A 17,843-nucleotide genomic window follows, 5' to 3' on the forward strand; every position below is an offset into this window, starting at 1 on the left:
GAGAAGCTCCAGATAGAAAAGCATCGATTAAAGCGAGATGAAAGAGAGATGTAAATACAATGATGAATTCCTGGTGCAGATGGACAGTTTTAAAGCTGCTCTGTTTTTTTTTTTTCTTTTCAGTCTGAATTTCCAAACAGCAAACATTTAATTATACTTGGTCTGTGTGCTGTTCAGCTTGACGTCAGCATCAGACAAGATATATAACGCTGCTGTCCTGTTTTCTTCTCCTGTCTGAGTGTACAGCTGTTCCTACCAAGACGTTCCCACACACAGTGCTATTGAAGCAACCAGACGCCAGTATTATGATGTAAATCGCTCTAATAACCCAGTTTAGCTGGTGAGTGTCTCTGAGTGTGTGTGTGTGGGGCGGGAGTGGGAGTGTGCGTGTGTTATGTATAGTCAATGCAGAGACAAGCAGGTTTGACTAAAAAAAGATGCACACAGTTTCATGTTGCATTAACGCCTTCCAGCTAAAATATAGTAGTTTTAGATTTGCTTCCGGTTCCCTAGAGGTAACGGTCAAAGGTCAAATACATTTTAAACACAATCTCCTACATCTTAATTTCCTGTAACTGTAAATCTGAGAAGATAGTTGTATCAGTTACAAGTAACAATCAGCAATGCCTGCTTACTCTGCTCATTTTGCCACACATACAGAATGACTAAATGGAAACAAACTGCAACATTTAGGATTCCTGGGCTGCATTCAATGAGCAAAGTGATGAATAGTGTATTTTGCTTGTGTGTTTCTGCTGCTGTATTTCATCTTCACCCCTTTTTTCTCTCCCTCTCTCTGTAACAGCTAATTTAGTACAGGCAGCCTGCCACTAAAAACTACTGCTAATTAAAATGCACAAGGAAGAAAAAATGGCACTGCAACAAATAATTAGTGGTGTTAAGATGCTTTAAATAAACGACTTTCCCTCTATGAGCAAAACTAAAACTGGCTTTTTCCTCTCGCCTCTCATTTGATTTGTGCACTGGGAGCGGCGATGGAAGGGAAGAAAGAACGAGATAAAACTGGAGGTAAATCATGCATTTTACCTATGAAGTTTGGTGTGGAGGAAAAGAATGAAAGAAATGGAGAGCTGGGCTGCATTTAGTCGGGTAAGATTTGACAGTGGAAAGGAGGAAACCACACTGAGAGGAGGACACATCTGCTAGGGCCACATAAGAGAGAGAGAGGCAGACACACACACACACACACACGTTATGCAAGAACACACATTCCGCACATCCAATCCCAGAAAGAGGCTGCAGTTACTCCCCAGACTGAAAGTCGCACACAAACACAGTTTCTCCCTACATCCACTTCAGCCAAAGATCCCTTACACACACACACTCACAATCACACCAACACACTGACCAGTGGTACCACAAAGTCAAGGTCACCCACAGATCTTTGCCTGTGGGATTTGGCCGCTATTGTTAAAATGAGCAAACTGGGAAAACACACACAGCTTCACTGACACATGCACTTTCTGCATTGCATTTAGTGGATCAGTAGAAGGATAATTGTTTTGACTGGGGTTGATAACATCAGATACATTGTCTTACAGTGTTGTACACACAGAAACACATGCACAACTTCCCACTACGCCATTTGATGAAAACAGAAGACTCTTCAGACACACAAAGAGATGGAGAGAGAACACCATCCTAATTCAAACCAGTGTGTGTGCTTTTGTGTCTGATGTAAAAGAGAAGAGAGGCGTATTCTTGCAGGTTTCCTCCCCTCCTGTGACATCCCCGTGTTGTTGTTTGTCTGACCACACCCACTCCCAAACAAATTCTCAGCCAATCAGATTTCTTGCCCTAATCGTGACGGCTGTTTTTACTTGTGGTCAGATTACTGGGAACACGCAGGCCAGACTGCAGACTACAGTGGCTTCAACACTCATATAATCTGTTGATAACATGAAAATGAAAGACCTCACAGTGCAAAAAATACACATACACCTAAAAATGTCCTGCCGTCCAGGTGATATACAACCAAGTGACATGTGCTCATAAGAAAAACTGAATCGGGCCCTAAAAAATGCTTCCAGGCAAGTGATGTTTTAGAAAATGTTTAAGGGACAGGAGTGAACTACTTATTGTTATTTTATATGATCTGCCATATTTTTAAATATTAAATTAAATTAAATTTACACCATGTACACCACATATACATTGGTATGCTTTAGGTAGGCCATCTGGTAACCCTTGCCTCAGTAAAGCTCCTGCTTCTTTGTGTTAGTTCAAAGCAACTATAGTCAAATCTGACCAAAAGTGGCTGATATATTGGCTGGTGTCAAAGCACAATGATTACCTGGGAGGAGCTCCTGCTTGGGGCAAATCCCCCGGGGCGATGAGAACCGGTCATCATCGTCATCTGCCAGAGTGGCCTGAACACCCACTTCCACAGGCCTCCGACTGCGCAAAGAACCCAAATTGGGGGAAGGGGTGAGAGCCAGGCCAGGGGAAGGAGAGGGAGGCTTGTCCAGCCCCCGACCCACAGACAGGCATGGTAGCCCGTGGCATCTCTTCCTCTTGTGCTCGATGAAGAGCAGGATGTCCGCCAGGGGGAAGGTGGCCTGGCACTGACCACAGGTCAGCAGGTCCTGCTCCAGAGAAGGGTGAGCGTCATGACCCAGCCGGCCCAGCCGGCCTACAGTCGAGCCCGGATGGTGCCCGTTCAGGTTGCTGCTCTCCTCCGAGTGCTCCAAGCAGCGCTCCGACAGCTCCTCTGATGTGACAACAGCCGTGGAGAGGGGCTCGGCTGCTGGCGCGGCAGAGGGGGGGAACAAGCAGAGAGGAAGAGGGAGAAGAAGAGAAGGAGGGGAGGAAAGAAGGAGAGTGGGCAAAAAAGAGGAAATTAGAAGATGATGCTTACTCTCAGCAGAAAAGCAACAACCATATGTTTAGTTTTTCCTTTTTCTCTCTTGTAATTTAAACCTATTGATACAACTATTTGTGGGAATTGATGACAAGGAACAGGCCACAAGCCTTTTTCAGTCTGTCACATAGAGGATCACAGTTAAAGGGACAAAGCTAAATAAAAGCCTGCCATGTGGTACACAGAATAAGGGAGTGAGAAAATGTGCCTTGTAATGAAAGAAATGTGTGTAATGTAGCAAAAATAATAACAATGCAAGCTGATCTGCATCACACATCATAAGAATAAATGCTGGGAGATAATGTCCTAAGTAGCTGCAAAGCTCAAATCAGGTTCTTCAAAGATTACAATTTCATCTGCAATGACAGGGAAAGCTTAGAAAATGTTGGTTAAACACAGCATTTATCAAAAAAAACTAAATATGTGGATGAGTTTGACTTGCCTAACCTTGTTTGTACAGGGTTTGATCCTGTAATCAGCACTAAGAAAAACTGTGACAAACATGTCCAACATATGCGCCAGGGAAAGGGAAGGGAAGGCAGGCAGTACAGAGGGTGTGTGTCCGGGAGAAAGGCAAACTCTTCCCTCAGTCTCTGCTACATGCGCCTGACTTATAGTTCTTAGATACCAGCCGCTTGTACAGCAGAAAATCTCCCCAAAATGAGCTGTTCAACCTGATTCCTAACCCCTCCAAGGCTGGATTAACTCCTGACTACGTTTTTAAAAAGCCTTTTGTCAAGCGCAGACCGTCCTGCAGCAGAAAGAGAGGAGTGTGAACAGAGCGGCCGCTGAATTAGAGAAGCAAACCCGAAAGCATAATTCACTGTCCCTCTTTAAAAGAAAATCTTCCAGTCCAAGGTGAAGAGTCTGACTCCATGTTAGCTGCCTGATGCATGTTGACCTTCTTTACTCAGCTGCCAATTTCACATTTTAATGAACTTAAAACCACTGAGAATCAAAAAATAGATTTTAATTTTCACTGTCTGGGTGATTGGTACAGATTTTGTCTGATAAAAGGGATAAAGGGTTCCTGCGCATGTATGTGTATGTGGGAATGCACAAGAGTGTGTGTCTGTGTGAGTAAGAGAGGGAGAGAGAGAGGAGAATGACAAAGAGAGATAGGGACTGAATTTGGACTACTTCCCCTCAAGGAAATATCATTTGAATGCTGCAATCCTGCGTGACATCTGTGTGCAAACTGGGACATGGAGATAACATGATAAATTCCTGGTTTGCACTAACACCGCTACCACTGCCCCTTCTACCTTCCTCCTCCCCTCTGCCCTTCTCCTCTTTGATTTAACCTCAGGTCAAACACAATGCCACAAAGTTAGACAGCCGGGGTATTAAATTCTCAGGATAAAACAACAAAAAAAATCAAATGAAAGCTGTAAAGCTGCACTAAAGTTCGACTCAAGAGTGGAATTATCTCAGGGTCTGAGATAATTTTGAATTTAATGGAGCTTGAGATACAAGGGTAAGAGACCTAAATAACAATTTTGGAAAAAAGATACAAAACAGATCTTCATGCACAGAGTTCAATTAAAAAATTAGAATAAAGCCCTCATTTGTATCTGTTTTTAAGGCAGTGGAGGTTAGAGAAATACAGGAGATGTATATGTCTGCACACTAAATTCACACATTAACACATGCATGACTATACTATAACCACTCTTAGAAGAGACAGATAAAGTGTGTGTTTAAATGCACCCGCAAATTTGGAGAACTTAACAACATGAACTACTGATTCTCTGCCTTAAATTGACGTTTAGAAATATAATTCCATGTTGACAAAATGTGGAAATTATTAGTGCTGTAATTTAATCTGGACGAGGTGATATTGTGTTGTGGCACTAAAACACAGTGTTGCTACGTTTTACTAAATAAATAATGTATTTTAATTTCAAGCATGTAAATACAGAATTGCATGAAATTTAAAAAAAAAAATTGAAAATATAGGTTCTTAAATGTAGCAATAATCAGCGAATGGATGCTTACTTGAGAGGCCAAAATCTGAGCTCTTCTGTTAAGAAATGTGACTATCTATGCAAAATGAAATTTTTTGTGTGGTGGTGGGGAGGAGTAAATAAGACGAGTTCTGCAGGCATATTACGGTGAAGCTCCATATGCTGATTGCAACATGCCTGTATATAAACATGTGAAGAACAAAAAATGAGACACATGGAGTGAAAGTGGGTTTAAAGTGATAAAGAGGATTTGGAGATGGGGGGAGGGTGGGGGGCTCCCTCCCTCCCTCCCTTTCCTCACTTCCTTACTCTCCCCCTCCCTCCTTCCCCATGTCTTGTATACTCTCCCTTTATTCTAAAGAGATCGTCAAATAGTAGCCTGTGTAGATACGGGTTGCAGTGAAACTGATCAGGTTCAACTTCAGCCCTGGATTTTCTGATCGCGCTCTGCCTCCTAGCGACGGCACATGGCCATAGTGACTGCGCTGTCACCCAGCCGGGGCCATATACATACAGACACACACACTCTAAACCAAACACAGGCGAAGGCTAGTCAACATACTGCAACGCAATCAAGAACTGCTGTATAAATATGCTCAAATGTCTTCATTCTCAGAGAGCCACTCAAAGGCTGCGAGGTGGCGCACAGTACGGCACATGGTGCGGTCAAAAGCGCCACTTTGCCAATCGCTCCGCAGTTTCCAATGCACTCGTCTGCTCTCTCGTCACACATCAGACTTGAGCTTCTACATAAATCAACTCAACTTAGAAATAAAGCCCTGGTGATGCATAAATGTCGTGCGTAAAAAATAGATCCTGCCGTCTCAACTAAACATTGTTGGAATATTGTAGCTTTTCCTCACGCTGCAGTCGCGACACACCAGTGAGCTGATATTGGTGTGTTACCTGAACTGTACATAAAGCATTATAACCTTAAGTGGATTTGATAGTGGTTGTACAAATTTGGCTTTATGGGAAAAAACAAAGAAAAGACAGGATTAGATATGCTGTTGTCCTGTTGCTGTACTCCTAGCCTCTAACTCTGAGTTGCACAGGCTCTGCTGGCTGGTTCAGGACGAAAGCGTTTCATCTAAACATCAACATAGTAGGCATTATGTTTTTTAAGTGTGCGAAATAAATAGGCTAGATGTGTGTTGTCTCGGCTGCTGAGCTTCTGATAGTGGGAGGCAGTTGTAAACAGTTGGACACGAGATTTTCTCCCCTTGATCCAAAAAATCCACCTCCAAGTTTTTTTCTGAGAATAATCCAAAAATAGAGCAGGAGAGCAGATGAAACCTGCCCAGAGAGGTATCTGACAGACGATATTCCGGGGAGTGATTTCATCCACAAAGCTCCGCGAACAGGACGCGCTCTGCTACCGGGAGCACTGCGCGTTTCCACTGACCGGAGCGACCGTGGGGGCACCGCAGCCACAGCGAGTGCATTTAACAGACTATAAATGCACATTCTCGCCATGTAACAGAGAGGCAGTAACAAGGGTCTACCGACACAAAAAACTTTTTCTCTCTTTCGGAGATCTCCGAGCGGCTTTTACGCACGAAGGTGTCGCACTTTCTCACCACGCTGTTAAGTCCAGTTGACCGCGGGTCTGAGCGGTGCGTCCGGTGTCCAAGCTTCTGTTCTGCTGACTTTCCCCCTTTGCTGAATAAACTGAAAAGAAGCCAGAAACTACTTTTTTCTTTTTTCATCTCTACTTACGCGAAAAATCCCGTTTGCTTAAGTGCTGGGGTTTGCCTTGCTTGCGGCGAGACATGGTGGCTGGCGGCGGCGGCGGCGTTCAGCGCGGATCACATCGGGGAGAGTCGGGGTTAGAGAGGAGACTCCGGTGGGGAAAAAAATATCTTCATCCAACGCCTTTGACATCCACAAGGAAAAAAAATAAAATAAATTAGAAATAATACAAAGATGGCGCGGAGGCGAAGATGGATCGCGGGATCGCCGTCATGGCTTTTTTGAGAAAGGAGAGCAGAGAAAAAAGAGAGAGGGAGAGTGAGAGAGAGGTGGATGGAGAGAGAGAGAAGGGGAGAGAGATGGAAAAAAATGGCAACCCCCCCCCCCCCCCCAACCACCCCTCCCCTCACCCCCCCACCACCACCACCCGCCCCCCCTGAGCCGTGCAAGTTCAAGTGCACGGACGTGACGTTCCCGGCGAACTTGAACGTCAGGCAATGGACGGACACCCGACATACAAAAACATGGGCAGGGCCGAGGCACCCGAGTGGGAGTGGGAGTGGGAGGAGGGACGGTCGGGACGCGCAATAACAACACGAATGGACGGTCATTAGAGAGAGAGAAAGAGGCAAGGGAGGAGAGGGGGAGGGGGGCTGGACATGAGAAATAGACCCGGTGGAAGCCAATGGACACAGAGATCAGGGGGGGCCGGACAAGAGCCACTTGGAGGGAGGAGTGTGTGAGAGAGAGAGTGAGGAGAGAGGCAGAGATGTTTAATGAAAGCAATATGCAGAGAGAGAGAGAGAGAGAGAAAGAGAGAGAGAAGTGGACGCAAAACAGGGCAATGAAAGCGGCGGAGAGAAGCTCACCGTAGGGGGGCGGATATAAAACCGCTGCATATACTAGAGACCGGAGGAGGAGTGTGCGTGTGTGTGTGTGTGAGAGAGAGAGAGAGAGAGAGAGAGAGTGAGCAAAGTTTTTGCATGCGGTGGTCGCGTTTTTAGCAATGCTCAGTCACAAACTCACCCGGACGCACGTGCGCGTATGTGTGTCTGTGTCCTTAAAGCGCGTGCACATACAGGTTATGTTAGAGAGATGGATGGAAAGAGACGCACGGGTTAACGTGTCGAGAAGCGCTGCACACTATCCGGTTACGGTGAACAGGACGGACAGGTTGAACAGCCAACAGAAATATAGGCACAGGCTATAACCTGGGTTGCTTTACATATGCGATACATGAACAAAGTGGTATGTGCTGCTCTGTTTACACACAGTCATCACATACCGGCCCTGTAAAACAGAGCCAGACTGTTTTTATCACCTGGAATTTCGATACATCACGTGGTTTTAAAGTAATCCAAAATGTGTTTATATACGTTTATTGTGGTTTATTAGGTCTGACCATAGCTATATCCCGAAACAGTGTTCGGTTATTTATATTTATAACTTACACTGTAATGAAAAGGACTTGAAATTCTTTATATTAAGTGGGTAGAAAAATATTTTCACCATATTCCTTTGGACACAGAATGATTTTATCTGAACTTAGAGGACATTCTGAATTGTGTTGTTTTTGTTTTATTTTAAGAACCTGGATAAATTCATGTCTGAGCCAGATGTCACTTACACTTGCGCTTCTGTGTGAATTCAAACACAACCACTCCACTGTGAATAACGCGCACTGCCGGGACCGGTGGAGGTGTACAGCGTGAGTGTCTGGGCAGTGTAGAAGGGGCACTATAGGGTCCAAAGCTGCTCTCTTTGTGTCCGTGTGTCTGTCTGCGTGAAATCCAAACTGCAGACCGTGGGAGTGGGAGCGGGCCCATATGAGCCCCGTGTAATAACTTTCAGATGTGCCTCAGGTTCGAGCTGCATACGGTGTAGGGGAGGGTGCTTCGATTGTGGGGGGGTGGAGAGGAGGAGAAGGAGGAGGAAGAAGAAGAAGAGGAGGGGGAAGAGATTGTAAATACTCTTGTAATAAAGGGGGTTTGGTAATATAAGACGCGGGGCTGTAAACGGTAAAGGCGCAGCGCAGCCCGACGCGATCCGGGCTTTGAGAACACAGATTTCAGGTGAAGAAACTCAAAGGAAAACGGGACGAAGAGAGCCACCGTCGCTGTGTGGACACGGTGGCGGAAAGGGAAAGGATGGTATCGGAGAGAGAACACGGAGAGATTCGCCCGGATACCGGCAGCGGCAGCGGCGGAGGTGGCGGCTGCGTAGGCAGCAGCTCCGGGACAGAAGCCCGTTGAAGGAGTAGAGGCAGCAGCGGCGACTCTGGTAGTGCTTCGGAGACCTGGAGCTACGAGCACTGACCGAAGAGGACGCGCACTTAATACAGAGGGTGGTGGGGGTGGTGGAGGGAGGCAAGACAGAAAAAGGAGGAGGAGGGTGATGAGTGAGAGACATAAAGAAACAAGGAGAGAGAGAGCGAGAGGAGCCGGAGGAGTGGAGGAGGAGGAGGTTCAACGTCAAGGGGGAAAAATGCATGACCAGTGAAATATTTTTCAGGTTGCAACTCGCTGCGTGGCTTTTTGCACGGGCCGATGTATGTGCGTCAGTGTGTGTAGGTGCGCGTGCGTGTGCATTATACGGCACAGGGTGTTTATCCTGTTTGTCAAGGCGTGTCAAACTTTAGGCAGGTTAAAAGTGGCAGATGGGAATGGGATTTTATGATAATAATAAATTGTTATCCAGTCAGTCTGTGATCTAACGGCAGAAGCGCGTTAGAGTGAGTGACAATGCATTGGCACATTTGAACACTTTACCCATTCGTTGTATTTTTAATCATTTGATCGAATGATAATGATAATAGACATTTCAGCTAATTACTGTCAGGAGCCCATGTCTATAAATGAAGTGAAATACAGTTTAATTATAATCGAGCTGTGTCATTTATTTCGTTTGCAGGCAGCCAGTAAAACTCAGATTATTTAAGTCCATTAAAGATAGCATGTAAAATGTGCAAGAGGAAAAAATGTTTTATTCCACTGTTTCTGAAGACAATCGGCGCTTTAGCATGGCTTTAAAGAGTCTTTTCTGGAAATGGGTAATATATTTTCACTGGCATAAAGGTGAATCAAAAAAGGCACAGATTTCGAAAACTACGTGGGCGTTTAGTGTAGATCTCTAAGTGCTTTTGCCTCAGACTGCGTAAAGAGACACGAACAGTGCTGATTTCAAGATATCCAACTGGATGTTAAACTCTTAGGTAGGACTCTTTTGATCTTAATTTTACCTTAACTGCTTGGTTAAATAAAATATCATGCTCTGTCAGAGAGGCAGACGGCTCACTCGTTAATGTAATGGGTGTAAAGAGAAAAGCTACAATTCCCATTTGTTCTTCTGAAAAACGACGCGCCCGTTTAAAAAGCGTAAATGGGAGAATTTTAGCTTTCCATCTCAGTCCTGGGTGGCTTGCTGCTCTCGGTCTGGCAACAGGCGACCACGGCACTCACTAAACCTGATCCAGTAACACTAGAAGTCTTTACAGGCTGGGTGACACGGCGGAGTGTTCAGAGGTGCACCCTGGCTGAAAACAACTATGGGGAGGAAATATTTGTATTTCTTGTCAGGTTTTATGACTTATGTCGTGTTGGCAGGTGGTAAAACTGACCTCATATGGCAAACCAGTAGCATCGTTTGGCACAAAACCTTTACGTTCCCAGAAGCCTCCTTTATGCACAAAGTGAAGCAACAACTGACTGTTTTCTGGACAGTGTTGAAAGATGAGACAATATGAGCTCTGCAGCTCCTGTGAGGTAAAGCTTGTTTTGCTGATTTTAATAGAACCACATCATCCCCTGGTTGGCACCCACACCTTAAGGGGCCCTCGTTTACACCCATCCCACACACATCCGAGACCGCTAACCTTGACCTCTTCCTACACCTCGCTCCATCTGTTAACAACAAAGAATTTCCTTTTTTTTCTTCCTCCCATCTCCTTCTCTCTCCCTCCTCCGCATACATTGACTTTATACACCTCCCAACACAACACACACACACACACACACACTCTAAGTCGAGGCAGGACACTGATCAAAGCTCGTATAGAGCTGCTCGAACTCGGGGAGCGCGGAGGGGAATCTCTATATGTAAATAGCAAAGCGTCGCCGGTCCCGTCATAAATCAGTCAGGCTGCATAGTTAATGCTGTAGAGGTACAAGATCACTCTGCATACATGAGGCAAGCAGGACCTGAGTGTGTGTGTGTGTGTGTGTGTATGTGTGCGCGCGTGTGCGTGCGTGTGTGTGTGTGTGTGTGTGTGTGTGTGTGTGTGTGTGTGTGTGTGTGTGTGTGTGTGTGCGTGCCTGGATTTATGTCTTCGAGTCCCATCTTGAGCTTTATTTTTTATTGTTAAAAATTAAGAAAGGAATTTGGAGATATCGCCCGAAATAACTTTGGGAGCCACAGGCCGCACTCAGGTCTAAAAAGTGACATAGCAGTAGCCTATAGATTCTGCTCCATTTGTAGGCCACACTCTGACAGCTTTAACTTAATTTCTCGTATTCGGCAATTTGCTTTAACTTTCATCTGACTATATATTCAGCACATACGTGCGCCGAGTAAATGGACAGCGGTGTACTTTGATAACGGTTCACGAGTTTGGGCTTTGTAAGGTGCGTGAAAAGAGCCGAGGGACCACAGGGCATCAGACGGGCAGTGGTCACATGCGCGCCTTTCCTGCACGCACGACAGCTCCAGGGAAATTGAGTGACTGGGGGCGCATTTCAATATATGGAAATGACCGGGGGCTCCTGAGATAAATCAAGGTCCCTCCCCTATACCATGCTCCCCTCCATACCTTTATTTCTCCCTCCCTCTCTCTCTATTCAGCCCCTGCGTCTGTTGCTTTTGTCATAATCCCCAAGACCCGTGCGTAAAGACGCGCAGTGTAAACTGACATTATCGGTGTAATATGCAAGGTCAAATTAAAGGGTTATAGCAAACATGCTCAACCTGCGGTGGACTGGGGCCGTACAGTCATGTTTTTGTAAATTAAAGAATCCAATCTCCCGTCTGTGATCAACAAAAACGACTGACTGAAATCGACTCCAAAATGATTTATGCTCGGACAGTTCACTGTTAAATTCACATTTACAATTGAACTCGCACCAGTTGGTTATATTCAGACATAAAAATCAGGTTTAGTTTATTTCGCTGAACCCACCAAAACAAAACTTCATTTCAGTTTTACGCAATTTAAACAATATTGAAAGATCAATAAAGATAATCGGAAAAAAACATGAAAAAGGACTCAGCGGGGGTCCCACTGTCGCCAGTAAATTTGTGAAAAATTGTTAGGCCTATAAACTCAAGTGGTATGCACCTGTTTGCTATTCAACAGTTATTACTCAACTAATAACTGATGTTCTGTGGTCAATAAGAAAGAAAATACATTTTCTTTACTAGTTTGGACAAATTAATCAGGCAAAACGCGACTAGTGCTGTAGAAGTGAATGCAGTTTTCTATGTTTCCGGGTTTTATGTGCTTACAGCCGAGGGGTATAAGTTCTAAATCCCTGTTAAATCAAGTCCCTGGCTTTTTGAGGGCTCTGGTATAGTCCCCACACATCCCTGTATACACACATATACTACACCCCCAGCCTTCAATCCCAAAAGCTTTACAATAACCGAAGCGGGCTGGATTTCACAACAGTACCATTATCACATTGGTGGATGTGCGCGCACGCCGTTTCGCCGCGCCGGTGGAATTACATGAAATCAGGTGAGATTACTCGGCTATAGACCAAATTATCAGACTCCCTCACCCACCCACCCACGCACCCACCTATCCTTCCAGTCCCATATAGCCCCCTCTTTCTCGGTATAATGTTTGACACTGATGTGACGGCCTGACGGGTCAGTCAGAGAGCAGTTCAACCAAACACAAAAGGACCGAAAGCTCCGCCACGTTGTGGGAGCAGATAGATGTTCCATTTAGAACACGATTAATCTCCTGGGGTACCCCCGGACAGCCCCAGACCACGAGCCCCGTGCTGCAGACTACAGCAGGGTCCGGAGCAGTTACAGAAAGCCGTGCACCTCTGCTTTCCGTCACCAGCTCCATCCCGCCTCCTCCTCCTCCACCACTACCACACAATCCACGTCCATCCACCCGCCTATAATGCACGGATGTGTTTATGGTTCCCGTAGTTAAGCCGTTGTTAATTTTACGCTAAAGGAGAAGTTAGGTTAAGATGAATGACGGGAGGGGAATGGTAGCTACACTTGGGACAGCCGAGTGTTTTCCTGTTCTGATAGGAGTCTTTAGCTATGGGGATCTATAAAGTGCCGACTGGGGATGAGTACAGTGGTCTGGTTGGGGTCTATTCATGTTATTAGTGGTGTGATGTGCTTGAACACAACATGTTACCGATTTTTAAAGCCGTCGATTTCAACGTCTGTGTAAAAAATCTAAAATAAGTGCAAGCACAAGAGTTTTAACAAGGACAGTGATCATTTAAGACACTTAAGAAATAGAAATTTGCTCCAAAGCCAAACACTAAAACTCTCCGCTTCGATCTATATGATAAAAAGATGCAAACCTGTGGTAAATTAGTTGAATCCTAAATAATAATAAAAAAAAACATACTCTAACCAGCTAATAAATTCCCCGAAGTTTTTCCCTGACTCTTTCTTTTCTTGAATTCCGCTGATGGACACGTCATTAAACCGTATTTTGGAGTGAATGGATAGATTTGTCTAATACACATATGATCTTTGAACTGATACTTAAAGCCCCGTCAAAATCTTAAACTGCGCTGGTTGTATTTAAGCTGGTCGCGGCTTCATCTCCAAATATGGACTCTAGCTCTCCCTAGTGTCCAAAATAGATACAGTGTCAGAGCGCAGGGAAATGTAAAAAGGGGGGCCCTGAAGCCTGCTGTCTATGCCGAAAGGGCCCGAAGCAACACACCGAGAATCGGGTTGGGGGAAAAATCTGATATAAAATTAAATTAAATTAAATTAATTTTCATCGAAAGCGTCAAAAGTCGTTATTTTTAAATAAACTATATATCATCATAGGAAGGAAGGAGATCTTGTTCACCGTGAAAAGAGGATGGAGAAAGGGCTGAGGAGAAAGCATTTCATTATTGATCTGACTGAAAGGTAGAAACACAAATGGCATGATTAGTGTTGAGTAGAAAGCTTCGGACAGATGACCCAAATAAAACTGAAACATTAAATCCTGACATCGCAAAATCCGCAACATTTTAACGTCTCCTCCCTGTCTGTTTAATGTAATAGAAAACAAGTTTTAGCGACATTTTCCCCAAATTTTTATCTCGAGATCAGGTATTTGTGGATGATTACTGGAGAAATTATTATCATTATTATTATAATCACAATTATTACTATTATTATTATTACTAACAATTATCACAATGTGTTAGTCTTATATTACATACAGATGATTGATTCTATAAGGATTATTAATCTGCAGTGATCAGTGGTGTTTCTGTCGTCGGAGGTGTGAGCGGACTGCAGTTCAGACAGTTTAGTGAGAAAGCATATGTTTTTAACGAACATCATTAGAAGTGGGGCTCTTCTCCCCTCCCTCCACAAGCCAGGATCCCGGCTATCTAATTAGATTAAGCGGTGGTGAGGGGCGGTGCGGGTCGGACGGGGAATACTGCGCGTAATGACTGCGTGCACGGCAGCGTCTTTCTAATGGGCTCTGAAGCGCAGCCTCACAGCCCAGCCAGGGGGGCCTTTCAAACCATTAACACTGAGGGGGCAACATAACCAATCTAATCTGACATGACACCCTTCTGCTTCAGTCTGCCTGTCAACCAGCAGAAAGCCTCAAATAGGCTGGTGCCAAAGTCCCTGCGTCTAAGACCAAAGGACCGCTGAGGAACGCGTGTGTTCAGCATCTGTACATGGTGTGTTTATCATAAAAGATCCATTATAAATAACATCACTACTGGTTTCATACAGCGCAAGGTGAATCATGTGCTGTATAAAATATATTTCATTCTTTAGAATCATATATCTAACACCAGAGCAGAGAACAGACCTTTACTAATTATAACTCTAAGAACTTCACAAAATAAAGTTTCTAAAAAATCAGAGTTGTGCCAAAAACAAGAGATAACAAATACAAAAAAGACACAGGCACAGAAACGCAGTAAAGAAGTGTGTGGGGGTCGTGACAGCAAACGTACAGTCACTCAGGCATAGTAAACAGCAATAAGACGCCGTTGAATATATATTTTGTTCATTTGGGAATAAAAGGCACCAGGCTTGAGTTGGCTCATTATTCAGTACTACAACTGAAAAACACTGAAGTGATACTAAATCAAATTAGCTCTGATAATGTTATGGGAATAACAGACCCGTGGAGAAAGGCATCAACCCTGTTCACACACGCACTACTAGCTACTGCACAGGATTATTTCAATGTGGGTTTTCTGTAGGTTCCACGGTAAATTTAGAGAATTGTACAAAGCTTCTTAGCGGTAGACATTATCATGTAACATCTTACCAAATTATGTATTACAGGGTCATTTAGCACTTGGGAAAGCAGTGACAGGCAATGACAACATTTTTTACAATGCTCCTTATAAAATTTAGTGTTATTAACTGTGACTATTTTCCTGCCAAAAAATAACAATAGGCCTATAGCCTCATAATTTCTGAAAAATCAAATGAATCTCAAAATTGGATATAAATGGAGAACTGAGGTTTTTGGTGCAATTTATGAATTTGTGAAGCAGTTCAGTTTAGAAGTCATTCAAATTGACCAGAATGGCTTGAAATGAAAAGACTGTGCAAAGGAATATATTTCAGTCCACCCAAAAATATGGAGCTTTAACCTGAGTATATGAGGGTCCTTTGAGGAGAAACCATTGTTGAAAATTTATTATGATGATTGCCTAGACTGGGGAATTGATTTCAAGATGTAAATATGAGTTAGTCGATATTAGATAATATAGTCTTGGTAAAATTGTTAAGTTCTGGAGAAACAGTTGTTCCTATATATATATATACAATAGTTGAAGGGGCTGATTTGGTTCATATATTAATTCTCAGTCTTTAGAACTGCTGTTGTTCTTTATTGCCATTTTCTTTATGCCTATATTCATTATCCATCCATCCATGCATCCATTATCTATACCCGCTTATTCTTTAACCAGGGTCACAGGGATCTGCTGGAGCCTATCCCAGCTCTCTTTGGGTGAAGGACAGGGGTACACCCTGGACAGGTCACCAGTCCATCACAGGGCCACATAGAGACAAACAACCTCACACACTCACACTCACTCCTATGGGCAATTTAGAGTCACCAATCAACCTGACATACATGTTTTTGGACTGTGGGAGGAAACCAGAGTACCTGGAGAAAACCCACACGAGCACAGGGAGAACATGCAAACTCCACACAGAAAGGGTTTCAAACCCACGACCTTCTTGCTGTGAGGCAACAGTGCTAACCACTCATCCACCATGCTGCCCTCCTATATTCATTATTTACCCTCTAAATCATGTCAGCACAATTTATTTACTTATTAGACCATCATCAGTTCACCACAAGATGGCATTAAAGAGCTGAAAATGTCTCCTCGAAGTTTTTAACCACTGATGCTGTCACCTAATGTACACTGTTTTATATGGTTATTTTAGCATATGTGTACACACATGTATTATACATTTAATGCATTTTATTTTGTTCTATGTGTCTTTTGTTCACCTGTGTGTTCTGTGTTTTAGACTGTGTATAATGTGCTAACCTTACACATAATCCCCTATGTGGGAACAAAATACTATGACATACAGAAATACAGTGGAACATGCAGTCAAACCTTATTACAACAATTAACTGTAAACTAGGTTGACAAATCTACCTGAACCCCACGACTCCTCTCTCACTCACAAACAATCTCAGAGCTACATCACAGTGTTAAACCAGCCATTGACTTCACAGTAGTAGTACCAGCAGCTGCATCTAACATTACTTGTTTCCCTGCATAGCTACAGTTACCCCTGACAGGCAGGAGTCACTTGTCCGGCCCTGATGCTGTGCTGTCTGTCAATAGACGGTACAGAAAAGTTCTAATTTAGAAAAGTTATGTTAAGTTAAATATGTTTTCCTCCGTCAATGTGAAGTATTGTGCTAAACTTTCTACAGCTTTGAAGACTTTTTCTTCATTCCAAGAATAGTGTTGAATATGATTCTCAAATGCAGAGACAGATGCTTCACTCAAAGACATGTGTTAAGAGCTAGAGGGTCTTAGTGTGGAAATGTATACACTCAAGTCAGCACAGCAACATACTGACAAAGTTCTGCTCATGAATTGTTTGAGCTCATTATATTACATGGGCACATGCTGTATGTGATAATGCATCTTTGACTCCACTGCCGCACATCTAGTTACCTAAACCAGCCAATGTAATAACATTTTTGAATTCTGTTTTTCAATGGCCACAGAAAGTCCATCACTTTTGTCCCCACTTCAAGTTCTTTTATAAACTGGTAATGAGCTGAGATAACAGATACCATTTCCATGCACTCTAATAATTTATGAGCCTCTTGAGTCTGTTCTGCAGTAACACAGGCTACATGTATGAATTGCACTTCTATTCTACTATGCACCATGTGTTCAGCACACGCTTCACACAGCAGTCTTTTCTCCTATAACATATATGCTGTTACTGAATATCCACACCTGTCCAGGGTGTACCCCTGCCTTTCACCCAAAGAGAGCTGGGATAGGCTCCAGCAGATCCCTGTGACCCTAATTAGGAATAAGTGGGGATAGATAATGGATGGATGGATGAATATCTACAATGTATGTGTTACAAAAATTACTTCTCCTGTCACATCAGGAGGAACTGTCTGGTTGATGCCCACTAATATCTAGATAATCCAGAAATAACCCAATACTGCCACAGGTAAATAGCACTGTGAGAGACCTACAAAATGGTCTCCAGCAGCTACTAGCGTACAGGATTATGACTAAACTGTCAGAAATGTGTAATTTAAGTGATCTCTTACTTTTTTAGCATATTTAAGCTTAGTTAATGAGACATTTGGATATTTTTATGCACATAATCCAAGAGGTATATTCTTTACGACATGTCTCGTGATGTTTTGTAATATAAATAAACATGGAATTAAAAGTGCTCTCAACTTTTTCTAGTGTTCACTGTGCTGTGTTGTATGATGCACAAGGCATGGTGGACTTCCAAAGTTAAACCTGCCGCCTCAGGGTTTAGGTACTGGGGGGGAACACATCTTGACAGGGGAACACATTCTGACACAACACACCATAGTCGCCTGCTGTACCTGAGTGTGT

The 17,843-nt window shown here is 43.7% G+C and overlaps 1 protein-coding gene across 2 annotated transcripts in view; it reads right to left on the reverse strand.

Moving 5' to 3' along the window:
- Positions 1 to 6,876, reverse strand: part of bcl11aa (BCL11 transcription factor A a) — a 50,886-nt gene extending 44,010 nt beyond the window's left edge. Inside the window, exons 1-2 of one of the 2 annotated variants that reach the window (XM_026310093.1) lie at positions 6,568 to 6,876; positions 2,315 to 2,764 (exon numbers count right to left, since the gene is read on the reverse strand). In XM_026310093.1, the coding sequence (XP_026165878.1) occupies positions 2,315 to 2,764; positions 6,568 to 6,622 (505 nt within the window). In that variant the 5' untranslated portion in view covers positions 6,623 to 6,876. Of the gene's footprint in view, positions 1 to 2,314; positions 2,768 to 6,567 lie in introns of both variants that reach the window. The other variant, XM_026310092.1, reaches the window with a different exon arrangement.
- Between the last annotated feature and the right edge of the window lie 10,967 nt (positions 6,877 to 17,843).

Source organism: Mastacembelus armatus, chromosome 15 (genome assembly GCF_900324485.2).
Source record: "Mastacembelus armatus chromosome 15, fMasArm1.2, whole genome shotgun sequence".
Taxonomy (NCBI): Eukaryota; Metazoa; Chordata; class Actinopteri; order Synbranchiformes; family Mastacembelidae; genus Mastacembelus; species Mastacembelus armatus.